Genomic DNA, 26,432 nt, shown 5'->3' with positions numbered 1-26,432 from the left:
TGCTCTGGCTAGGACTTCTAATACCAAGTTGAATATGAGTGGTGAGAGTGGGCATCCTTGTTTTGTTCCTGATCTTAGAGGGATAGCTTTTAATTTTTCACCATTGAGTATGATGCTAGTGGGTTTGTCATAAATAGCCTTTATTATGTTACGGTACCTTCCTTCTATACCCATTTTATTGAGAGCTTTTATTATAAATAGGTGTTGAATCTTGTCAAATGCTTTTTCTGCATCTGTTGAGATAATCATGTGATTTTTATCCTTTGTTTTCTTAATGTGGTATATCATGTTGATTGATTTGCAGATATTGAACAATCCTTGCATTCCTGGAATAAATCTCACTATCATGGGGTATGATCCTTTTAATGTACTGTTGTGTTTGGTTTGCTAATTTGTTTTTGGCCATGCTGTGTGGCTTGTGAGATCTTAGTTCCCCGACCAGGGATTGAACCCGGGCCCTCGGCAGTGAAAGCTTGGAGTCCTAACCACTGGACCACCAGGGAATTCCTGGTTTGCTAATATTTTGTTGAGGATTTTTCCGTTTATGTTCATTAGAGATATTGGTATATAATTTTCTTTTTTTGTCTTGTGCTTGTCTGGTTTTGGTATCAAGATAATGTTGACCTTATAAAATGCATTAGCAAGTAAGTGTTCTCTCCTCTTCAATTTTTTGGAAGATTTTGAGAATGATAGGTATTAAATCATCTTTGAATATTTGGTAGAATTTACCACTTCATATGTATTCTTAGTCTTATTTTTATTCTTTTAGCAATTTGTGAATAGCATCTCTTTCTTACAATACAAATTATATGATGCATCTCATGAAATCATTCATAGTGGTAGTAATTAATATTAACTAGCACTTTTAAATAAATAACCAATACAAATGATCAAAATTTGGGAGCCATAAAATGACATGAGGATATTTAAAATTGCTTTATGACATCACTACTGCTTCTACTAGGTAGCCTAAAATGCAAACTGGCTGTGTAAGTCAAGAATCTCAATTCTGTTTTCCAAAAATTCCAGTGTGCTCCTGTTTTTCCTCTATATAGAGAGAAGTTGTAATATATTCTCGATTTTTATCCATTTCTGGCCATGTTTTAATTCCTCTCTTATCCTAATCCCAGGACTATCTGTTTCTGGCTGTCTCTCTGAAATGCTTTAACTTTTTTTTTTTTTTTTTTAATAAATTTATTTATTTATTTATTTATTTATGGGTGTGTTGGGTCTTTGTTTCTGTGCGAGGGCTTTCTCTAGTTGCGGCGAGTGGGGGCCACTCTTCATCGCGGTGCGCGGACCTCTCACTGTCATGGCCTCTCTTGTTGCGGAGCACAGGCTCCAGACGCGCAGGCTCAGTAGTTGTGGCTCACGGGCCTAGTTGCTCTGCAGCATGTGGGGTCTTCCCAGACCAGGGCTCGAACCCGTGTCCCCTGCATTGGCAGGCAAATTCTCAACCACTGCGCCACCAGGGAAGCCCCCTGAAATGCTTTAACTTTAACCTGATGCTCTGTGGAAATGGACCAGCTGTATACAGTAGAGGAATCTATCATGGAGTAAAATTAAATCTTTTGCAATAGGTTTACTTTACTTTTATCTCTCCTTCCACAATCCATTTGATTTTGACCAGTGACTGAATTTTTTGTGAAATATTTAAAATATCATTACAAATATATCTTTTTACATTTTTTTTTTGGTCAAAAAAGTAATATTTCTTGAAAACCAACTTCTGCCTGAGACTTTGATATCTGTAAAAGTGTGAATAGGCAGCCACCTAGAACCCAAATGATTAGGTTCATTTTTTTTTTTTTAACATATTTTTGGAGTATAACTGCTTTACAATGGTGTGTTAGTTTCTGCTTTATAACAAAGTGAATCAGTTATACATATACCTATGTCCCCATATCTCTTCCCTCTTGCATCTCCCTCCCTCCCACAATCCCTGTCCCACCCCTCTAGGTAGTCACAAAGCACCGAGCTGATCTCTCTGTGCTATGCGGCTGCTTCCCACTAGCTATCTGTTTTATGTTTGGTAGTGTATATATGTCCATGCCACTCTCTCACTTTGTCCCAGCTTACCCTTCCCCATCCCCATGTCCTCAAGTCCATTCTCTAGTAGTCTGTGTCTTTATTCCCATCTTGCCCCTAGGTTCTTCATGACCTTTTTTTTTTTTTTTTTTTAGATTCCATATATATGTGTTAGCATATGGTATTTGTTTTTCTCTTTCTGACTTACTTCACTCTGTATGACAGACTAGGTTCATCCACCTCACTACAAATAACTCAATTTCGTTTCTTTTTATGGCTGAGTAATATTCCATTGTATATATGTGCCACATCTTCTTTATCCATTCATCTTTTGATGGACACTTAGGTTGCTTCCATGTACTGGCTATTGTAAATAGAGCTGCAATGAACATTGTGGTACATGACTCTTTTTGAATAATGGTTTTCTCAGGGTATATGCCCAGTAGTGGGATTGCTGGGTCGTATGGTAGTTCTATTTTTAGTTTTTTAAGAAACCTCCATACTGTTCTCCTTAGTGGCTGTATCAGTTTACATTCCCACCAACAGTGCAAGAGGGTTCCCTTTTCTCCACACCCTCTCCAGCATTTATTGTTTGTAGATTTTTTGATGATGGCCATTCTGACCAGCGTGAGATGATATATCATTGTAGTTTTGATTTGCATTTCTCTAATGATTAATGATGTTGAGCATTCTTTCATGTGTTTGTTGGCAATCTGTATATCTTCTTTGGAGATATGTCTTTTTAGCTCTTCTGCCCATTTTTGGATTGGGTTGTTTGTTTTTTTGATGTTGAGCTGCATGAGCTACTTGTAAATTTTGGAGATTAATCCTTGTCAATTGCTTCATTTGCAAATATTTTCTCCCATTCTGAGGGTTGTCCTTTCGTCTTGTTTATGGTTTCCTTTGCTGTGCAAAAGCTTTTAAGTTTCATTAGGTCCCATTGTTTATTTTTGTTTTTTTGTCCATTTCTCTAGGAGGTGGGTCAAAAAAGATCTTGCTTTGATTTATGTCAAAGAGTGTTTTGCCTATGTTTTCCTCTAAGAGTTTTATAGTGTGTGGCCTTACATTTAGGTCTTTAATCCATTTTGAGTTTATTTTTGTGTATGGTGTCAGGGAGTGTTCTAATTTCATTCTTTTCCATGTAGCTGTCCAGTTTTCCCAGCACCACTTATTGAAGAGGCTGGCTTTTCTCCACTGTATATTCTTGCCTCCTTTATCAAAGATAAGGTGACCATATGTGTGTGGGTTTATCTCTGGGCTTTCTATCCTGTTCCATTGATCTATATTTCTGTTTTTGTGCCAGTACCATACTGTCTTGATTACTGTAGCTTTGTAGTATAGCCTGAAGTCAGTGAGCCTGATTCCTCCAGCTCCATTTTTCTTTCTCAAGATTGCTTTGGCTATTCGGGGTCTTTTGTGTTTCCCTACAAATTGTGAAATTTTTTGTTCTAGTTCTGTGAAAAATGCCTTTGGTAGTTTGATAGGGATTGCAATGTATCTGTAGATTGCTTTGGGTAGTATAGTCATTTTCACAATTTTGATTCTTCCAATCCAAGAACATGGTATATCTCTCCATCTGTTTGTATCATCTTTAATTTCTTTCATCAGTGTCTTATAATTTTCTGCATACAGATCTTTTGTCTCCTTAGGTAGGTTTATTCCTAGATATTTTATTCTTTTTGTTGCAATGGTAAATGGGAGCATTTTCGTAATTTTACTGTCAGATTTCTCATCATTAGTGTATAGGAATGCAAGAGATTTGTGTGCATTAATTTTGTATCCTGCTACTTTACCAAATTCATTGATTAGGTCTAGTAGTTTTCTGGTAGCATCCTTAGGATTCTCTATGTATAGTATCATGTCATCTGCAAACGGTGACAGCTTTACTTCCTCTTTTCCGATTTGGATTCCTTTTATTTCTTTTTCTTTTCTGATTGCTGTGGCTAAAACTTCCAAAACTATTGTTGAATAATAGTGGTGAGAGTGGGCAACCTTGTCTTGTTCCTGATCTTAGTGGAAATGGTTTCAGTTTTTCACCATTGAGGATGATGATTGCTGTGGGTTTGTCATATATGGCCTTTATTATGTTGAGGAAAGTTCCCTCTATTCCTACTTTCTGGAGGGTTTTTATCATAAATGGGTGTTGAATTTTGTCGAAAGCTTTCTCTGCATCTGTTGAGACGACCATATGGTTTTTCTCCTTCAATTTGTTAATGTGGTGTATCACATGGATTGATTTGCGTATATTGAAGAATCCTTGCATCCCTGGGATAAACCCCACTTGATCATGGTTTATGATCCTTTTAATGTGCTGTTGGATTCTGTTTGCTAGTATTTTGTTGAGGATTTTTGCATCTATGTTCATCAGTGATATTGGTCTGTAATTTTCTTTCTTTGTGACATCTTTGTCTGGTTTTGGTATCAGGGTGATGGTGGCCTCATAGAATGAGTTTGGGAGTGTTCCTCCCTCTGCTGTATTTTGGAAGAGTTTGAGAAGCACAGGTGTTAGCTCTTCTCTAAATGTTTGACAGAATTCGCCTGTGGAGCCATATGGTCCTGGGCTTTTGTTTGCTGGAAGATTTTTAATCACAGTTTCAATTTCAGTGCTTGTGATTGGTCTGTTCATATTTTCTATTTCTTCCTGGTTCAGTCTCTGAAGGTTGTGCATTTCTAAGAATCTGTCCATTTCTTCCAGGTTGTCCGTTTTATTGGCATAGAGTTGCTTGTAGTAATCTCTCATGATCCTTTGTATTTCTGCAGTGTCAGTTGTTACTTCTCCTTTTTCATTTCGAATTCTATTGATTTGAGTCTTCTCGCTTTTTTTCTTGATGAGTCTGGCTAATGGTGTATCAATTTTGTTTATCTTCTCAAAGAACCAGCTTTTAGTTTTATTGGTCTTTGCTGTCATTTCCTTCATTTCTTTTTCATTTATTTCTGCTCTGATCTTTATGATTTCTTTCCTTCTGCTAACTTTGGGGTTCTTTTGTTCTTCTTTCTCTAGTTCGTTTAGGTGTAAGGTTAGTTTGTTTATTTGAGATGTTTCTTGTTTCTTAAGGTAGGATTGTATTGCTATAAACTTCCCTCTTAGAACTGCTTTTGCTGCATCCCATAGGTTTTGGGTCATCGTGTTTTCATTGTCATTTGTGTCTAGGTATTTTTTGATTTCCTCTTTGATTTCTTCAGTGATCTCTTGGTTATTAAGTAGTGTATTGTTTAGCCTCCATGTGTTTGTAATTTTTACAGTTTTTTTCCATAATTGACATCTAGTCTCATAGCGTTGTGGTCGGAAAAGATACTTGATATGATTTCAATTTTTTAAATTTACCAAGGCTTGATTTGTGACCCAAGATATGATCTATCCTGGAGAATGTTCTATGAGCAGTTGAGAAGCATGTGTATTCTGTTGTTTTGGAGTGAAAGTCCTATAAATATCAATTAAGTCCATCTTGTTTAATGTATCATTTAAAGCTTGTGTTTCCTTATTTATTTTCATTTTGGATGATCTGTCCATTGATGAAAGTGGGGTGTTAATGTCCCCTACTATGATTGTGTTACTGTCAATTTCCCCTTTTATGGCTGTTAGTATTTGCATTATGTATTGAGGTGCTCCTATGTTGGGTGCATAAATATTTACAATTGTTACATCTTCTTCTTGGATTGCTCCCTTGATCATTCTGTAGCGTCCTTCTTTGTCTCTTGTAATAGTCTTTGTTTTAAAGTCTATTTTGTCTGATATGAGAATTGCTACTCCAGCTTTCTTTTTTTTTTTTTTTTTTTAATTTATTTTTGGGTGTATTGGATCTTCGTTTCTGTGCGAGGGCTTTCTCTAGTTGTGGCAAGCGGTGGCCACTCTTCATCGTGGTGCGCGGGCCTCTCACTATTGTGGCCTCTCTTGTTGCGGAGCACAGGCTCCAGACGCGCAGGCTCAGCAATTGTGGCTCACGGGCCTAGTTGCTCCGCGGCATTTGGGATCTTCCCAGACCAGGGCTCGAACCCGTGTCCCCTGCATTGGCAGGCAGATTCTCAACCACGGCGCCACCAGGGAAGCCCCCAGCTTTCTTTTGATTTCCATTTGTATGGAATATGTTTTTCCATCCCCTCACTTTCAGGCTGTATGTGTCCCTAGGTCTGAAGTGGGTCTCTTGTAGACAGCATATATATGGGTCTAGTTTTTGTATCCATTCAGCCAGTCTGTGTCTTTTGGTTGGAGCATTTAATCCCTTTACGTTTAAGGTAATTAACCATATGTATGTTCCTATTACCATTTTCTTAATTGTTTTGGTTTTGTTGTTGTAGGTCTTTTCTTTCTCTTGTGTTTCCTGCCTAGAGAAGTTCTTTTAGCATTTGTTGTAAAGCTGGTTTGGTGGTGTTGAATTCTCTTAGCTTTTGCTTGTCTGTAAAGGTTTTAATTTCTCCGTCAAATCTGAATGAGATCCTTGCTGGGTAGAGTAATCTTGGTTGTAGGTTTTTCTCCTTCATCACTTTAAATATGTCCTGCCACTCCCTTCTGGCTTGCAGAGTTTCTGCTGGATGTTCAGCTGTTAACCTTATGGGGATTCCCTTGTGTGTTATTTGTTGTTTTTCCCTTGCTGCTTTTAATATGTTTTCTTTGTATTTAATTTTTGATAGTTTGATTAATATGTGTCTTGGCGTGTTTCTCCTTGGGTTTATTCTGTATGGGACTCTCTGTGCTTCCTGGACTTGAGTAAATATTTCCTTTCCCATATTAGGGAAGTTTTCAACTATAATCTCTTCAAATATTTTCTCAGTCCCTTTTTCTCTTCTTCTTCTGGGACCCCTATAATTCAAATGTTGATGCGTTTAATGTTGTTCCAGAGGTCTCTGAGACTGTCCTCAATTCTTGTCATTCTTTTCTCTTTATTCTGCTCTGCAGCAGTTATTTCCACTATTTTATCTTCCAAATCACTTATCCATTCTTCTGCCTCAGTTATTCTGCTCTTGATCCCTTCTAGAGAATTTTTAATTTCTTTTATTGTGTTGTTCATCACTGTTTGTTTGCTCTTTAGTTCTTCAGGTCCTTGTTAAACGTTTCTTATATGTTCTCCATTCTATTTCCAAGATTTTGGATCATCTTTACTATCATTATTCTGAATTCTTTTTCAGGTAGACTGCCTGTTTCTTCTTCATTTGTTAGGTCTGCTGGGTTTTTTCCTTGTTCCTTCATCTGCTGTGTGTTTCTCTTTCTTCTCATTTTGCTTAGCTTACTGTGTTTGGGGTCTCTTTTTCACAGGCTGCAGGTTCGTAGTTCCTGTTGTTTTTGGTGTCTGTCCCCAGTTGCTAAGGTTGGTTCAGTGGGTTGTGTTGGCTTCCTGGTGGAGGGGACTAGTGCCTGTGTTCTGGTGGATGAGGCTGCATCTTGTCTTTCTGGTGGGCAGGTCCACGTCTGGTGGTGTGTTTTGGGGTGTCTGTGGCGTTATTATGATTTTAGGCAGCCTCTCTGCTAATGGATGGGGTTGTGTTCCTCTCTTGCTAGTTGTTTGGCATAGAGTGTCCAGCACTGTAGGTTGCTGGTCATTGAGTGGAGCTGGGTCTTGGCATTGAGATGGAGATCTCTGGGAGATTTTCACCGTTTGATATTATGTGGAGCTGGGATGTCTCTTGTGGACCCGTATCCTGAACTTGGCTCTCCCACCTCAGAGGCACAGCCCTGATGCCTGGCTGGAGCACCAAGAGCCTGTCATCCACATGTCTCAGAATAAAAGGGAGAAAAAAAAGAAAGAAAGAAAGAAAGAAAGAAGACAGCAACCAAACCGGAAAAGAAATCCACGAATGATAACAAGTGCTAAAAACTATACTAAAAAAAAAAAAAAATGGGCAGACAGAACCCTAGGACAAATGGTAAAAGCAAAGCTATACAGACAAAATCACACACAGAAGCATACACATACACACTCACAAAAAGAGAAAAAGGGGAAAAAATATATATATCGTGGCTCCCAAAGTCCACCACCTCAATTTGGGATGATTCGTTGTCTATTCAGGTATTCCACAGATGCAGGGTACATCAAGTTGATTGTGGAGAATTAATCCACTGCTCTGAGGCTGCTGGGAGAGATTTCCCTTTCTCTTCTTTGTTCGCACAGCTCCTGGGGTTCAGCTTTGGATTTGTCCCTGCCTCTGCGTGTAGGTCGCCTGAGGGCGTCTGTTCTTTGCTCAGACCAGACGCGGTTAAAGGAGCAGCTGCTTTGGGGGCTCTGGCTCACTCAGGCCTGGGGGGAGGGAGGGGTACGGAGGCGGGGCGAGCCTGCGGTGGCAGAGGCGTCGTGACGTTGCACCAGCCTGAGGCGCGCCGTGCGTTCTCCCAGGGAAGTCCCTGGATCACGGGAGCCTGGCAGTGGCGGGCTGCACAGGCTCCTGGGAGGGGAGGTGTGGAGAGTGATCTATGCTTGCTCACAGGCTTCTTGGTGGCGGCTGCAGCAGCGTTAGATTTTCATGCCCGTCTCTGGGGTCCGCGCTGATAGCCGCGGCTCGCGCCTGTCTCTGGGACTCCTTTAAGCGGCGCTCTTAATCCCCTCTCCTTATGCACCAGGAAACAAAGAGGCAAGAAGAAATCTCTTGCCTCTTCGGCAGCTCCAGACCTTTTCCCGGACACCCTCCCGGCTAGCTGTGGCGCACTAGCCCCCTTCAGGCTGTGTTCACGCAGCCAACCCGAGTCCTCTCCCTGGGATCCGACCTCCGAAGCCTGAGCCTTAGCTCCCAGCCCCCGCCTGCCCCAGCGGGTGAGCAGACAAGCCTCTCGGGCTGGTGAGTGCTGGTCGGCACTGAGCCTCTGTGCGGGAATCTCTCCGCTTTGCCCTCCGCAACCCTGTGGCTGCGCTCTCCTCCGTGGCTCCGAAGCTTCTCCCTCCGCCACCCACAGTCTCCACCAGTGAAGGGGCTTCTTAGTGTGTGGAAACCTTTCCTCCTTCACAGCTCCCTCCCAGAGGTGCAGGTCCCGTCCCTATTCTTTGTCTCTGTTTTTTCTTTTTTCTTTTGCCCTACCCAGGTACATGGGGAGTTTCTTGCCTTTTGGGAGGTCTGAGGTCTTCTGCAGGCATTTAGTAGGTGTTCTGTAGGAGTTGTTCCACATGTAGATATATTTCTGATGTATTTGTGGGGCGGAAGGTGATCTCCACGTCTTACTCTTACGCCATCTTGAAGCTCCTCCGCACAAGCCTCTTAGATAGCCTCATCCACCAAAGGGCAGACAGCAGAAGCAAGAAGAACTACAGTTGTGCAGCCTGTGCCCGGGGAGAAATTCCAATGGCAGGTATTGGTGACACATCTTCTTCTTTGGCAGGTGGCAGCCTGGCAACTCGTGGTTGTAGGTAGGCGGCCTCAGTTCCTTGCCACATGGATCTCTCCTTAGGGCTGCTTGAATGTCCTCATGACATGGCAGCTGGCTTAACCCAGGATGAGTGATCTTGGGATAGCTGGTTTTCCTTAGTTAACAATCACCTTTTGTTGTTCCCCGTTACCTGCGCCAGTCCCCTCCCCTGTCCCCTCCCCCCTGGTACTTTAGCTCAGGGAGGAAGGAGCTCAGAGAGACTTGGCTGAATAAGGGGCCTGCGAGCCTAGGGATGAGTTTTAAGCTGCTTTCCCCGCAGTCAGGAGGAGGGGTGCTGATGCTCCAGCCGGACCCTGCGCCTCCCTTTCCCTGTTTCCCCTCAGGACGCTCAGGTCCACCCCGATTAGGTTCATTTTTATTTCCATTACTTAGGTATGACCAGTGCATCTCTTTTATCCTAGATTTTCTATAATTTTCCTTTTTTTCTCTAAATGAACTGGTGGAGTTGATTTTGGAGAGAATATGGAATTAAACTTTGTAATTTCCATTTGCTCCCTCTACTCCCTGCAACTCTCCTGCTATCCCAGGCAGTCTTTATTAATGTTTCCAATTTTCCCATCCATTTACTAAAGCTTAGCAACTGTCCCAAGTTTTTATGGTTTCTCATAGCTTTCTGGGTAAAGTTTAAATTCTTTAGCTTAATCATTTATTATCTACATACTTCTCAAATTTCCATCATTTTCCTCTTCAAATATTCTGAATTATTTGTACTTCCTTAGAACACATTGTTGTGTTCTGCTGTACATCTGCTTCTAAGCCGTCCACTTGGCTCTCAGAGTTTCTTCCTTCTTCCAGCTGCTCCCAGTGGAACACCACGACCTTTTCTAGTGGTCTTTACATGGAGCTCTGGGACACAGGCCCATTGATAGACTGCTGCTGCCACAACTTGGCTATCAGTAGAGATGTGGTTGGAGCAAGCTACAATTCCCTTATTTCCCCATTCCTTTATTTCTCACAGTACCACCACAGGTACGGCTGGATCAGACTTCAGAGAATAGTTGGAGTAAATAAAGGAAATTAAAGTATAGTAGAGAAACATTTAAAACCAAGACTAAATCCAATTTCCCTCCTGCCCAAGGGAAAGCATTCAAGAAGTTGAATCCATCAGAGAGTGGCCTCTTGTATACTTCCTTTACTCGTTTGTATTCAGGACTGTACTTCTGAGTGCCTCCTTCTACTCACCGTGCACCTGTGGGAACCTCATTCTCTAGCCTCAGACCTGGTTTTGGTCTGGGGGTTACTTTCCTCAGCCATGTGTTTCGACAAGTTTGAATCCTTTTGGCTACTTCCTGATAACATTGTCCATGGTAGGCTTTGACACCCAAATCTTGCAGAGTAGTTAAGAGTTTGTATGATTTTCTCTAAGTCTGATCACCTTTGAAGTCTTCCTGCCAATGTAAATTTTAGAAATGCCTTTGATTGTTCTAGTTGTTCGTGGATAACTCTTGAATCAGACACACACTCACTGTAAACCTTTCCCAAAGACCATTGTTAAATTTCAGACGGAGTGTAACCTGAACCAATAATACAAAGAGAAATATTTTCCTTAATGCCCCCAAAAGGATTCTCTCATAATGAAGATACTACTTCACTTTATATAGAGCATGATTTTTCTCTGTCTCTGACTGACCCCCTTATTCAAATTGAACTCCCTTGGCCTGTTTTATAAAGAACGAAGTCCATGGACAAGCCAGGGCAACTTATTTGGTTAAGTAAAGATTCAGCTAAAGCTGTTAAATCACCATGGACTAGATTAGATTAAATTTTATTTTAAGGGTAGCTATTGGCTAGCCTCCTTATTGGTGGAGTTGAATTTTTTTTGTTGTTGTTCTTTCTATTACACATCTCACGCCCACTTGTCCTTTGCCATATTCCTCCAAAAGCCTGTCAACGTCATTTGGTATAAACATCCTTTTGTGCATCTCTGGCAATCTAGCATAGCTCCATCACAGCTTTATACCACAATCATTGATTTGTTTGTCTGTTTTCCTAGCGTGTGGAATTTAGTGAGCAATCAGTAAATGTTTATTGAATGATAAATGAATCAGTAAAAGAAATTGGCATCTGTTATCTTCTAAAATTTACTCTATTTCAACAATTCCTTAATGATTAGGTATAAGATTTCATGGAGAGCTAGTTTATTTTCTAGTGATTAAAATTCAGTGCCTGCAGTTAAAATTTCTGTGTGTTGCATGTTAAGTTTTGAATTATAAGTACCTTGATCAGGAAAAAAGGACCAGAGAGCTGCTGAGGCCCAGCCCACAGTTAGTATTTACTCCCAGCACTGGAGCTGTACTTTGTACAGCCTCTGTCTTGGGGAAGAAGAAACTGAAATAAGAGAGTATGCTTTGAGAATCAGTCCCCTCTCGTCTAGTAAATGGCAGATAGTCAGATGCTCTGTATTGTATTATTTATTTAACCCTTTGCTATTTTGACAAAAAGTTAAATCTTTTTACATATAGAAAAGCCTCTAATGCTGGTGTGATTAATGTTTAAAAGTAGGAAATACATGTTACTGAGGAATGGAAGAGAAGAAATTTTCTTTTTCTGAATATGTGTATTTATGCATAAGTATACAGGAAATTTACAAAGTATTTTTAAATGTATGTGCTCTACTTTGTGTAAAGCTTCCATATAAGGGATTTAAAAATTACCGTGCACATTTAGATCTAAGCTGTTTGGCCCACAGTTGCTCTATCATATGTATTTTTTGGATATTTTAGAACATAGATCTTTTGAAGAAAAAGAAATAGTTGTCAGCAAAAGTTTTTCTTTTTTAAAAGAGGAGTTAATAAAATGCCTGTTTCATGATCAAATATATTATTTGACTTTTCTTATAGAAATTTCAAGAAATTGCTGAAAAAAATATGGAAAAATTGAACCGTATTGAGAAGTCACATGAACAATTGGTTGTTGAAAACACACATTTCAAAAACTTGTTATCACAGACTAAAAGGGAACAAACATCCTTGCTGGCGGCCTGTGCATTGATGGCTGGTGCCTTATATCCTCTGTATAGCCGATCATCTGCCTTATCCACACAGAGAGATTTTCTCCAGGAGCAGGTCAACACCTTTGAGTTGTTAAAATTGGAAGTTAGAACTCTAGCCCAGGCTTTGTCAATTGTAGAGGAAAAGAAGCAAGAGGAAGCCAAGATGAAGAAAAAAGCATTCAAAGGATTGATACGTGTATTCCGGAAAGGTGTTATTGCAATTTTGGCAGCAAACAGACTCAAGATTTTGGGCCAGTCGTGTGCCTCTCTTTTTACCTGGATGGAGAGTTTCAAAGGAGGCATAGGCATGTTAGTGTGTACAGGAGAGCCCAAAGACAAGCATAAATTTCCAAGTAAGATAATTTGTGCTTTTAAAAATCTGAGTCGAATGTAAGTGACATACGAAGTGAATATGTTGGGCAAAAACATAAAAAAATTATTTACAATGTCAAAGCATGTAACATATCTACATACATATGTAGATATGTATGTGTGTATGAAAAAGTGTGTATCTATGTATAAATTAGGCTTTAATTTTTTGTTGTAAACATTAAAATATAAAGAAAGTAGCAAATATATATGATTTCAACTTTGTCTAGCTTTATTATATTTGAATGCTCTTTTGACAGTAAATTGAAAAGTTTGTACAGCGATTTTTCAATAAAGTCAATCCAGAAACTCTGCCCTATTTAAAATTAATTAGTAGCATAATTTACTTTCACTTTCTTTGAATTAGTATAAAATGATCAGAGTTAAAAATCTATTGAAGAATTGAATGAAAATGAAACTAATGTAAGTTTTATAGCTAACTTTTTTTGAATGCTTGACTATTCTGAGGAAACAATTATTTCAGTTTTTAACTTTTCAAAAGCAAGCTATTAAGTAAGTAGAACTAAAGAAAATTTCCTTCTCCCTTTTCTTTTATGATGTCAGTTACCATTATATATAGAGAGGAGTTAATAAAATGCCTGTTTGTTTCATGATCAAATACATTAGTTGACTTCTCTTCTTATATGGAAAAATTGAACCGTAAATAAAGTCAATAAAATCTCACATCTATTGTAGACTTCTCTGCACTAGGTGAAGCTCCACATACAAATTTTGATCTACTTCTTAAATAGCTAAATATTGCTATAATTTTTAAATGGATTTTAATAAATTTTTGTAGAATTGCATAATGGATTTTCTTCTGTTTTTGCAGAACATCAAAAGGAGCAGTTACGTTGTTTGCAAGCTCTCAGTTGGCTCACCAGTTCTGACCTTCTTGCTGCAATAATCAGTTCTATGGCTGAGTTACAGGAAGCTATTAGTAAAACAGGTATGATTCCCCTTTTTATGTCCTTGCAAAATACATTTAAAAAGCAAATGTCCAGAAATTCTTTATGGTACAAATTCTAATAAACCTTCAAGGAAGAAAATGTATTTGTTTTTATCTTTCTTTTATTCAGGCACAGAGATTACTAAATCTGTATTTAATGAAGTAGTGAATTCATGTAATTTTTGATGTTAATTTTGTCTTTATGGGGAAATTAAATGACACTTCTTGGTGAATACATTCACCTTCTTTTTCCTTTGTGATACGCTTTTCCCATGGAAAACTCATCATTAGCTTTTTTATTAAGTAATACTGGTAATATTCTTTCAAATGTTTTAATCTTTCTTCTGTTTCTGGCCATGTGCTTTAGAAATCCGAATAATAACTGAATCAGTAGAAAATTTTTCTCTCTCATTTGGCAACATTTTTTTTTTTTTTAAACTTTGGGTTTATTTTTATTTATTTATTTATGGCTGTGTTGGGTCTTCATTTCTGTGCGAGGGCTTTCTCTAGTTGCGGCAAGTGGGGGCCACTCTTCATCGTGGTGCGCGGGCCTCTCATTATCGCGGCCTCTCTTGTTGCGGAGCACAGGCTCCAGAGGCTCAGGCTCAGTAGTTGTGGCTCACGGGCCTAGTTGCTCTGCGGCATGTGGGATCTTCCCAGACCAGAGCTCGAACCCATGTCCCCTGCATTGGCAGGCAGATTCTCAACCACTGCGCCACCAAGGAAGCCCCTGGCAACATGTTTTTATTTTTTCTATTTAATTTTAAATAGAGTTAATTTAAATAGTCTGCTCCTTTCCACTAGGTTTGAAGCCACCTATAACCAGTGATTTCCAAAGGTCTAAAATTCAAGTTTATTTTTTCATGACTTAGATTGCGTGGCATGTTTGTGTGAAAGGTTCAATGAAAACTAATTTCTCTGCACTTAAAGAGTAACATACAGTTACCTACTGCTTAAGCTATGTCATTGGACTAATTATGGTCGTTTCAGACACATTAATAGAAAAAAAAATGTATAGTAGTAGACTTGTTAATACTTGCCTGCGTAATAAAATATTCTAAGTATTAATGAAATGATAATTTGGGATGTAATTTAATTCTTCAGACAATTCTGCTGTGTAAATATAGATCATTTATTGTGATTTCAAACATGTAAACTAGGCTCTTATAGTATAAAACTTATGATCCAAAGATTATTTTTAGGTTGTGGCCGTAAATATTGGTAGGGAATATGCATATTTTAATGTATCAGCAAAATCTCAACATACTGGGTTTGGAGTCTGAAATAAAAGTGCAAATAAATATATTTTAAGAATGTTGGTATTATAACTTCAAAGCAAAATTGTAACATTCTTGAAAGAACTTAATAAATTTTGGGGTTTAGTTTAATAAACAGATGATTTTTGTTAGTCATATTTTTTCAGGTATGTGGACCTAAAAGTAGATTGGTTTCTTAAGCTATAATCTTATTTATATTATTACTTTATTTAATGCATTTTTTTCTTATCACTGTGCTATATGCTTGAGGAGATAAAAGAAAAAGATGTGACTTGATCGATCCTCTAGAAAATATACATAATGGTCATAAGAATAAGAGCGACAACTCATGAACAACTTAGGCAGAATGTAATCAAGGATTGGATGAGGAAGTACAGGCTTTAAATGTAAGAATACGCAGAAGGTAAAGCTCTATGTGGGCTTATGAGTATTGGGAAGGCTTCAGGGACTAGTGATTTAGTTGGGCCTAGAATGACAGTAAGTTAGAGAGGAGAGATGGCATTCAGATGCAGGGCATAGCTTAAGCAGAGATGTAGAGGTGGGAATAAGCATAGAATGGGCAGAAGGGACATTCAAGAGGTGCGAATGTAACTCCATGCGTAGCAGGTCTGACTTATGGATAAAATATATTGTCAACTCTAACCATATTGGGAAGTAGTGGGGGAAAGGGTAGATCATTGGCATGGGATCAGATTGTTGATTTATGAAAGTAGGCAGCGATTTCCCCTGAGCACATTTTCTAAAAGTAGCCCCTTGTAACATTTTTAAGTTAAAATATTGACAAAATTTTTATTCAGACCTTGAAAAAAATATGTGTAGGTAAGACCTGTGAAGTAGAATGTAGACCAAGAGTGGTGTTTTAAGTGCTTGCCTATCTCTAGGAACAAGCTGTCTTTGATGTTAGAACCTGGTATGCCTCTAGCTTGAGGAAATAGCAAGTTCAGGAAAACTTATTTTTAGGCAAGCCTTTAAATGTTGTTGGATAAAGAACACTACTTGGAGAAGAGAAAATGATTGTTGCTTAGAAGGGGAAAATAATTGATGTATCAAAGTCCTGAAGAGTATTGGAAAGGATATGGTCCAGGCAGATAGATAATTGTTACTGAACTAGTACAAAAATGATCAGTGTGGATCTTCTGCAGTGGTGGCTTGACTAGCTGGGCTTATAGAATAATTCTTTCAAAACATGATGAAGGGTTAATGTATTGTTATCTAGGCAATTGTGTTTTTATTTTTAAGTGTATCCTAGTAGAAATTTTAGATATTTTAGCAGAAAAGATGGGAAAATATTTTCAAAGTCTATGAGTGATTATCAATAGATAAGGGTAATAAATGTAAAGCCATAACAGCTTATATAGTCATATTGAGTTTATAGTTTAAGTGTCTGAAAAATCTAAATAGGTAATCATTATTGTGTAATAGAAAGAGCATTAGCTTTGAACAAGGCAGACTTGATATTATATTCAGCATTGCTAGTTATTAGTTGTGTGAAACTGGGCAAGTTACTTAACTTTACTGGGCCTCACACTCTTTTCCCATAAATGAAGATGGTATCGTCTTCCCCATTGTTATGAGGAATTAATGAGATAACGCTTGTTGAACGTTTTGTACGGTATCTGGTACATAGTGGGTGCTAAAAAAAATTGTTGTTCCCTTACCACCCATCTCACTGTGAAAGTAGCATTTAGCATTAATGAACATGAATACACACACACCTACCTGTATACATTTTTAGACTACTAATGATTAATTTTCTGTTCTAAAATTGCTAAATTGCTGTACAGTGGAGGCAACATAGTGTAGGGTTAAGCAGGTATTCTGCCTGACTTTGAATACTGACTCTGATGCTAGCCACATGACATGGGCAAGTTATTTAAACTCTGTTTCCCAGTTTCTTTATTTGTAAAGTGGGAATAGTAAGTATTACCTAGAGCAGAGTTTAGAGGACTAAATGAGTTAATTTGTAAAGTGCTTAGAATGCCTTTGTTTACTCTTTCACTTACTTTTCTTAGTTCAGATATCAGTCTTTATTAAGATTTATTGCATTAACTGAATAATAATGAAGAAATTTCATAAAAATTTAGAGTAAATAAAATGAAAATACATTAGTTTATCTTAAAATTTCAAGACCATTTACACATCCCATACAGCTCCAACTTGTTAAAACATGATTCTGTTATAAATTAGTATACATATAAAGATCAGGAAGAAATTTCTTCCTCTGAATATAATGACATTGGATGTTTGGGGGCATCACAGGTTTGCTTTCTTTGTACCTAATAGAAGACCCCCACTTAGAGTAGCTTATTCATATAAAGTTTTTTTTCTCCTCCCAAATAGTAAGTCTGGAGGTAGATAGAAATCCAGACTATGTCTTTCTGCTAAGCCATTAGCATCTTCGTGTTTATGCCTCCTAGTTTTAAGCTGGTCACTCTACTTTTAGGCATCAGGATTGTATTTGTGCAGGAAGGAGAAGGGAGGGACACAATGTGAAGACATTCATACATTGCTGGTGGGAATAAAAAATGATATAGCTGCTTTGGGAAAGAGTGGCAGTTCCTCAAAATATTAAACATAGAGTTATCATTTGAACCAGCAATTCTTCTAGGTATGTATCCAAGAGAAATGAAAACATACATGTACAAAAACTTGTGCATGAATGTTTACTGCAGCATAATGCATAGTCAAGGAATGGAAACAAACTTAAATGTCCATCAACTGATAAATGGGTAATGGACAGATATCCAAACAATAAAATATAATTGGGCCGTAAAGAGTAATGAAGTACTGATGCTTGCTACAACATGGATGAACCATGAAAGCAATATGCTACGTCACAAAAGATTGTATATAATATGATTCCATTTATTTGAAATCACATAGCATGTTATTCCATTTATTTGAAATATGCAGATTAGGCAGATCTAGAGACAGAAAGTACATTAGGGGCTGCCTAAGGCTGGGGAGGGGTTGGGGGTTATGGGACGTGGCTGCTAATAGATATGGAGTTTCTTTTGGGGATGACTAAAATTTTATAAAATTGCTTGTGGTGATGGCTGCATAACTGTGATTATATTAAAAACCATGGATTTGTACACTTTAAATGGGTAAGTTATATTGTGTGTGAATTATGTCTCAAGAAAATTGTTAAAAATATGAAGACATGTGTTGCTGAATATATCCCTTTATATCAGGAAGGCAAAAGCTTTCCCCAAAGCTTCCCCAGCAGACTTTTGCTATTGTTTCATTGGCCTGAGCTGGGTCACATGATTCTCCCTAGATGGCTACCTGGAGATTGACAAAAGAGAAGGAAGAGTTTGTGGATGGAATGAATCAGCTAATCAACATCTGCAGTAGAGAGGATTGTTTTTGTTTGTTCTTTTTTTTCAAATTACCTCCACTTCTACTACCTCCATTATACGAGAAAACAGGTCAATTCAGAAAACTTGGAAAAGAAATAAATCAGAGAACAATAACAAAACAAAAACAAACACATTTTCCCATCATATAGGGATAGTTAATGTAAGCATTTTTATGTGTTCTTATGTGTTCTTCCAATCTGTTTTATACATCTTTTTCTCTCTATCCATTCACCCTTCCTTCCTTCCTTCGTGCCACCTACTCATCCATCCACTAGCAGACTAACAAATGATATAAATGATATCATAGGCTACATACTCTTTAATATCTTCATTTAAAAATTATTCCGAAATACCCTCAAACTTATGGAAAATTTGCAAGTAGTTCACAACAGAGAATTCTGTTTCCTGAATGGTCTGAGAGCAAGTTGCTCACATGATGCCCCATCACTCCCTTGTATTATAGCATGTATTTCAAAGACATTCTTCTACGTAACCAGCGTGCCATGATCAACATCAGGAAACCAACATTGATACATTTCTACCATTCAGACTACATTCAACTTCCCCTATTTGTCCCAACCGCGTCTTTTTTAGCAAGAGGATCTGGTTTAGAATTATGTGTTGCATTTAGTCATGTCTCTTTAGTCTTCTTCAGTATGGAAGAGTTCCTCAGTTTTTCCTTGACCCTTGTGACCTTGAAGATTACAAGCCAATTATTTCTAGAATATCCCTTAATTTTGATTTGTTTCCTCATGATCAGATTTAGCTTATGCATTTTCAGCAAGAATATCACAGAAGTGATGCTGTGCTTTGCTTATGATATACTATTATAGCTATAGTTTAAAAAATATCATACTTTTTGAGGATTTTTCTCTATTTCTGTTAATAATCTTCTAGAGAATGATTGTAATGTCTGGGTAATATATATCAGTTGGGCATTCGTTCATCTATTTAACCAATTTACAAAAGGAGGTTTTCATCATAGAGCAGGTATCAAGAATATCAGTTCAGCTTTGATTTGCAATTGATTCCTTGTCCCTTGAATCATCTAATACTATGAATAGTATCTTAATTCTTTCAGCCATGTGGGAAATTGAAATGGCAAAATCTTGGGAAAGTCTATTTAGGAAATGTGAAAATTCGGAAATGAAAGAGGATATTTCTTAGAACTCTGATTTTTCTTCTCTGTTCCTTCTGTCTTTCTTTTTGAAGAACTTGCTGAAAATTTAAATCATATTACATGTCGGGACTACGTATTGATGGCATCACTGTCACTTTTTTCTTTTTATTTACAATATTGTGTTAGTTTCTGGTGTACAGCAAAGTGATTCATATATATGGAAATAAAATCTTTTTCATATTCTTTTCCATCATAGTTTATTACAAGATATTGAATATGGTTCCATGTGCTATACAGTAGGACCTTGTTGCTTACCTAGTTTACCTCTAGTAATTTGTATCTGCTAATCGCAAACTCCTGATTTATCCCTCCATCCCTTCCCCTTTGGTAACCATAAGTTTGTTTTCTCTGTCTGTGAGTCTGTTTCTATTTTGTAAATAAGTTCATTTGCATCATACTTTATATTCCACATATAAGTGATATTGTATGGTATTTGTCTTTCTCTTTCTGACTTACTTCGCTTAGCATGATAATCTCTAGCTCCATCCATGTTGCTGCAAATGGCATTATCTCATTCATTTTCACTTTTTTCTTTTTAGCTCCAGGAAAACTAGTACATGTATGGCAATAGCAAGTAGTAGCTTTTAATATATTAAATAGTAACTATCGCTTCTCCTATTATCATTGTTCAAAAAAAGATCAGTAAATTACTCTTTTGAAAAGTTAGGTGCTTATCTTTTTAGAGTAAGTCCTGAATTATACTATTAACTAATTAGGAGAGAAAGTTTTAAAATTGTCTAGGATAGAAAATGAAACATGTCGGATATGCAGTAGAATATGGATTAAGAACCTGGATTCTAGATTTGAATCTGGGTTCCACTGCTTACTATGTGTGTGACATTGGGAAAATCATTTCATCCTTCTTCATCCATCTGTAAAATTTGGCTAAGGGCGGTTCCTAGCTCATAGAGTTATTTGGAGTAAATGTAACTTTCTCAGCCAAGTCCCTTGTATATGTAATTGTCCAATAAATTTTGTGTTATCTCTTTTTTGTGCACTGACATTTCAGTGGGACCTGTATATTAGTTTATACCTTTTTGTGAAACTGGAAGTTCAATAGTGGTAGCTTGAATTCATTGCTCAGAAAGTGAGGTGTTTGCTAAAGGTAGATGCCACTGCTGCCTTCTTAAACTTTGACAATGTATTTACAGGCAGTGGGCAAAGACCCCAGTTTCCATGTTGTCTCTGTAAATACTGGACAGGTGGCAACCTTCTTGCTTTCACTGAAGTGTTTGCCCACTTGAGATAAATTACCTCTTCCAGGTATCCAAATGGTGTGCCTGCAAGAGATCATTTACCTCAAACAGGGGAGAATGTTACTTCCACTGAAGGGCTGGGATATCAATCATTATAGGAATGGACTAAAGAACCCTATAGATAGCTGAGCATTTTTATATGACTTGTTCAGACTGAATTTCTCGAGATAGAAACAATTGTGCTGATTTGCTTTGAAATATCTCTGAACAAATACAGGAGTAGATGGTTATGAGTAGAATGTTCATCCATTTTCTTACACATTTACGCATTTCAATTATAACTGAATTTTAATTATCTAGAGGATAGATGACTCAAATATACATGCCCCTGCTATTACTACTCATAGCTTTCTTTCATCGTATACTTTGAGTTAACTTTGTAGAGGTCATAGCAGCTCTTCCAGGTAAAACTCAGAAATCTAGGTTGTATTCGGCACAACACTGAGGTTTCATATTAGGAAGTTCAAAGCACTAAGTAAAGATATTTGTATTAATAAGTAGTTATTAGTATATATTTTAAAACTTAAAGGCTTTAGTGAATCCTAACAAAGAATAAAAAGAGATGTGTTACTCCAAGTGTGGTTGTCGACCAGCAGCATCAGCATTAACTATGGGGCGTTAGAAATGCACAGTCTCAGACTCTATTCCAGAGCTATTCAGCCAGAATCTGAATTTTAACAAGATGATTTATAACCACAGTAAAGTGTGAGAAGAAGTAATTTAGAGAATTTTGTTATACACATAATTTCACTCATATCTGAAATTGGAACAAGTACAATCTGACCCGTGGATCATTTTTAGTACTTGAGCTATTAGTGTCTATTTTGAGCCACACTTAACTTACTGACTTTTATTTTGTGACTTTTAAAATTATTATTCTTGCATTTTCCCATATTTTTTCAAACATTTTATTCTGAGAATTTTCAAGCATATGGAAAATGTGAAAGAATTTTTGTTTTCTAAATTAAAATTTATTTGCCTATCATTCTTAAGAACAATTTTTGAATGAATAATTTATCCTTGGAAGTGTTCATGACTGTGTAAAATTCCAGTGTCACAATTTTCATAGAATATATTTATTTGTTAAAATAATATACAAAATCAAAATTATTTTAAGAAACATATATGAGGCTTTAACATATTTTGCAACTTATAGGCAGTTTGTAGAAAACTTTTAAGAGCCTTTTCTTAGAAGATTTAGTTGAATATCCAGATACTGTCTAACAAAACGGCACAATTATTTTTTAAGATTTTTGTAAAAGAAAAAAAAATTTCCTCTCAGATCTATTCTAAAATAATACATGTATATTTAAAAATATTTTAAACCTCCATCTTGTTCCAGAAAAAAAATTATGGCAGCTTACAGGTATTTGTAAAATATCACTATAAGATAGCTCCTGTAATCTCCCTGAGAGTATGATTAATATTTGTGTATACTTCTTTCAAGTTGTTTTGTGTGTATTCCAATATGACTGGGTCATTCTGTGTACCATTTTTCATTGTTCTTTTTCTTGCACTTATTTTCAATGGCTATAATAATTGTACCATCTCATTGGCTATTGTAAGGGTTTAAACGAGTTATTGCATGTTGGCAGTGCCTGGTTTGTCACATATCTTTGTATCAGCAGCAGTATTGTTCCTCATTTCCTACTTTATGAATCAACACTTTAGCTCGGTATACAAGACCTTTCTTGATCTGATTCTCATTTATTTGTATAGTCTCACCTCCCTGTACTCTCATTGATAAACCTACAGTTCAGCTAAACTGAGCTGCTTGTTGTTCCCCAGATATGAGATGCTCTCTTATTTCTCCAAACATACGGAGCAAACCATTAATACTTTTTTTTGCTACTAAACCCTAAGAGGGATTTATTACATGGATTATCATATTGAAAATATTGAATAACATTCACAGTTTATATCTTTAAAAGCTACTTCATAGAAGATGCAGAAGTTTTTTTCTTGTTAGTGTTGCTTATATTTGTCTTCAGTGAAAACTGAGAGCATATTATATTATGGTTCTCTGAGTGGAGTAGTCCAGGTATGCAGCTTTCTTATTATTTAAGTTGACGGAGAAGTAGAGGCTGAAGGATACAGTTTTATGATTGTGTAGTATATTCCTTAGATAAGGGATCTCTTAATCTGGGGTTCATAGAACCCTTCTCAAAATGGTCCATGGATAGAATTCAGAGGGGGAGCTTCTGTGGACTTGGATGGAAAATAATTACATCTTGTTTCACTAACCATTAATGAACATTTCCTTCAATTATGAATGGTGATGACAGACCATGATAATATTAGCAGCATGGTGACTTATTTACGAATAGGAATTACAGATATTTTCAAGTTGTAATACAGCTGTTGCAGCTATCTCCAGATACTGTTTATGCTCATCTTTGATGATCAGTAATCAGGAGACTCATCACATACATGGTATGTAATCACAGTCTGCTATGTACAGATGGATGCTGGTGCAATGTAGCTGGCCATGTATCAGGACAATTCTACACCTAGTAGTTGTTCATCCATCCAGTTGAGCTTCTATATTCTTCATGTCTATGTTGCTTTCCAATATTCCCTAAGTAAAAAATTCTGTTATTTCTTTGAAAGCGCAACCTGCAAGCACCTGGAAACACTTTAGAACTCTTTCAAAAGTGCTACTTAAGTTCCTTCTATCTTCATAGCATCAAATTTGAACCATAGATTCACAATCGTTTTTCTTTCTGACATAAACTTATTGAATAAGTTTACCTAGCCAAAGATGAACTCACTGACTTTTGAACAAAAAACTTTCCACAATAGGTTTTCTTTTTTTAAATTTTACTTTTCTATTTAAGTATAGTTGATTTATAATGCTGTGTTATTTTCAAGTGTACAGCAAATTGATTCAGTTATACATACATATATATATATATATATATTCTTTTCCCTTATAGGTTATTACAAAATACTGAGTGTAGTTCCCTGTGCTATACAGTTGGTTCTTGTTGGTTGTCTATTTTACATATAGTAGTGTGTATATGTTAAGAATTTAAGAGTCTTGGAGTACTCTAGTATTTTTTGAGAGATGCCTACCTATACCTTGTAAAGTGAACTATAGGAACTTTAATTACATTTTCAGCAGTATATATTTGTGGATCAGGATTTTAATCACTTCTAAATATAAAAAAATAAAAAGATAAAAATATTTGATGTCCAGCATGACATGTTTGATGCCTTCATAAAGATCACCTCATAGTTCAATATTCTTAGTTTGGCTAAGCAACAACTTTTACCATGCTATGTCTTTTAAAAAAATTTCAGTCTATATTTTAAATGTATTGTCTTATGCATAATATATTTATAATAAAACTTAAAATAGTTTGAAAACTGCATTTTAATAAAATTTGCTTCCTTTGTAACCCTATGTATTTTGACTTAACATGTTTAAAAGTATTATGCTAAGAAGGGGATCCATAGGTTTTACTAGGCTATCAAGGGTATACATGGGACAAAAAATGAGCAAGAACCCCTGTTTTATTTAAAAACCGCATACTATTTATTTATTTATTTATTTATTTATTTATTTATTTATGGCTGTGTTGGGTCTTTGTTGCTGCGCGCAGGCTTTTCTCTAGTTGCAGCGAGCAGGGGCTACTCTTCCTTGTGGTACGCGGGCTTCTCATTGTGGTGGCTTCTCTTGTTGCGGAGCATGGGCTCCAGGCACATGGGCTTCAGTAGTTGTGGTATGTGGGCTCAGTAGTTGTGGCTCGCGGCCTCTAGAGTGCAGGCTCAGTAGTTGTGGCGCATGGGCTTAGTTGCTCCGCGGCATGTGGGATCTTCCCGGACCAGGGTTCGAACCCGTGTCCCCTGCATTGGCAGGTGGATTCTTAACCACTGCGCCACCAGGGAAGTCCAAGAACCCCTGCTTTTGATGATCATTCCCCTAAATACCATTTGTCTAAATCAAGATATGTTTTTGAGTAGTTCTATTATTGGGCATTTGTATCTATAGTATTATTTATAAATAACACTGATAGAAACAGGAGCTACTGATTCTTAATCAGTGTTATAGATCTCCTCTCCACATTGCCTAACACAGTGCCTTCATGCATATGAGTTGCCCTATAGCTAGCTGTTTAATGAATGAATGAGGAAGACAGTATGCAGTGCTTTTAAAAATAGTTTTGTTATTTCTGGAAAAGTGTTTATGCTTGGTATAAAAACTTCACACAGTATAGAAACCTGCACAGAAGAAATAAAATCACCCAAAAGGCCATCCCCAATCATTCTTTTTTTTTTTTTTTTAATTTTAAAAAAAATTTATTTATATATTTACTCACTTTTGGCTGCGTTGGGTCTCCGCCCCTGCGCGAGGGGCCCCCCCAAGCCGCAGCGAGCGGCGGCCACCCCACCCCCCATCGCGGCGCGTGGGCCCCTCCACTGCTGCGGCCCCTCCCGCCGCGGAGCACAGGCCCCAGACGCGCAGGCTCAGCAGCCGTGGCCCACGGGCCCAGCTGCCCCGCGGCATGCGGGATCCCCCCAGACCAGGGCCCGAACGCACGTCCCCCGCACCGGCAGGCAGACTCCCAACCACTGCGCCACCAGGGAAGCCCCCCCAATCATTCTTAACACTTTAATGATTTCTACAAATCTCCCAGACATGTGTACCAACAGGTATACACACAAACACACCCAGTTTTATATGAGGGAGTCATACAATCATGCCTCATCATAATTTTTTTCCTACTCACTGGATAATAAATGTCTTTCCATGTCAATAAGGTAGGTGTACATCATTAATTTTATTTGATCACATACTATTTCATTGTTTATATAGTTTACTCTGAAAATTCCCTGTTGATGGATATTGGCATTTTTTAATATTTTTTTACTATTTTAATTAATATTATAATATACTATGCTATAATTAACATGTTTGTACATAAAATCATTTTATACTTGTGCAATTATTTCCTTGGCTAAACTCCTCAGAAATGAGTTTGCATATTTTACGTTTGGAAAGTATTGCCAGTCCGCCTTTTGTAAAAGTTGCTTTGCATTACACTCCCATGAACAGTACTGAGAGTTCTGGCTTTCTCATAATGCCTTTGGTACATGAAGTTTTAACAATCTTTTTTATTTTTATCGATTTGAAAGGCAAAAGAAACTATATCATTCTTTATTTGTAATTTTGACCGTTCGGTTGCATATCTTTTCATTTGTTCTACACCCATTCATATTCTTTTACAAATTATCTCATTATGTTCATATATGGGTATGTGTGTGTTTCTTATAGAATTATAAGAACTCCTCGTGTATCACACATATTAGCACTTTGCCATATAGTGTAAATAATTTTTCCAGTTTGTATTTTAATTTTGTTTGTGCATTTTTATATGATTAACATTATTAATCATTTACTTTATGGTTTTTCTTTTGGTGATTTATTTAGGAAGGCTAGCCTCACCTCAGGTGGTGTTGCTCATATTTTGGTCTAGTATTTTTGATTTTTACATTAAATCTTGGATTTTATCTGGAATTATTTCCAGAGAAGTAGTGAGGAAATTAATAATATTTATTTGTGTATGGATGACCAGCTAGTCCCACTACGTTTTAATTCCATCATCTATCTTTTACCTAGTGAATTAAGATATGCCATTTAGTATATATTTATTATACGTACTTGGAT

The 26,432-nt window shown here is 37.2% G+C and overlaps 1 protein-coding gene across 10 annotated transcripts in view; it reads left to right on the top strand.

The window, feature by feature from the left end:
- CCDC171 (coiled-coil domain containing 171) overlaps window positions 1-26,432 on the top strand; it is a 364,663-nt gene that overhangs the window by 168,942 nt on the left and 169,289 nt on the right. For all 10 annotated transcript variants that reach the window (XM_059924676.1, XM_059924681.1, XM_059924684.1 and 7 more), the window contains 2 exons: window positions 12,217-12,721; window positions 13,570-13,686. In XM_059924676.1, the coding sequence (XP_059780659.1) occupies window positions 12,217-12,721; window positions 13,570-13,686 (622 nt within the window). The remainder of the gene's footprint in view (window positions 1-12,216; window positions 12,722-13,569; window positions 13,687-26,432) is intronic.

This window comes from Balaenoptera ricei, chromosome 6 (genome assembly GCF_028023285.1).
Source record: "Balaenoptera ricei isolate mBalRic1 chromosome 6, mBalRic1.hap2, whole genome shotgun sequence".
In the NCBI taxonomy this organism is placed as follows: Eukaryota; Metazoa; Chordata; class Mammalia; order Artiodactyla; family Balaenopteridae; genus Balaenoptera; species Balaenoptera ricei.
Note: the sequence above shows the minus strand (reverse complement) of the source record. Positions and strands in the feature narration are given on the sequence as shown.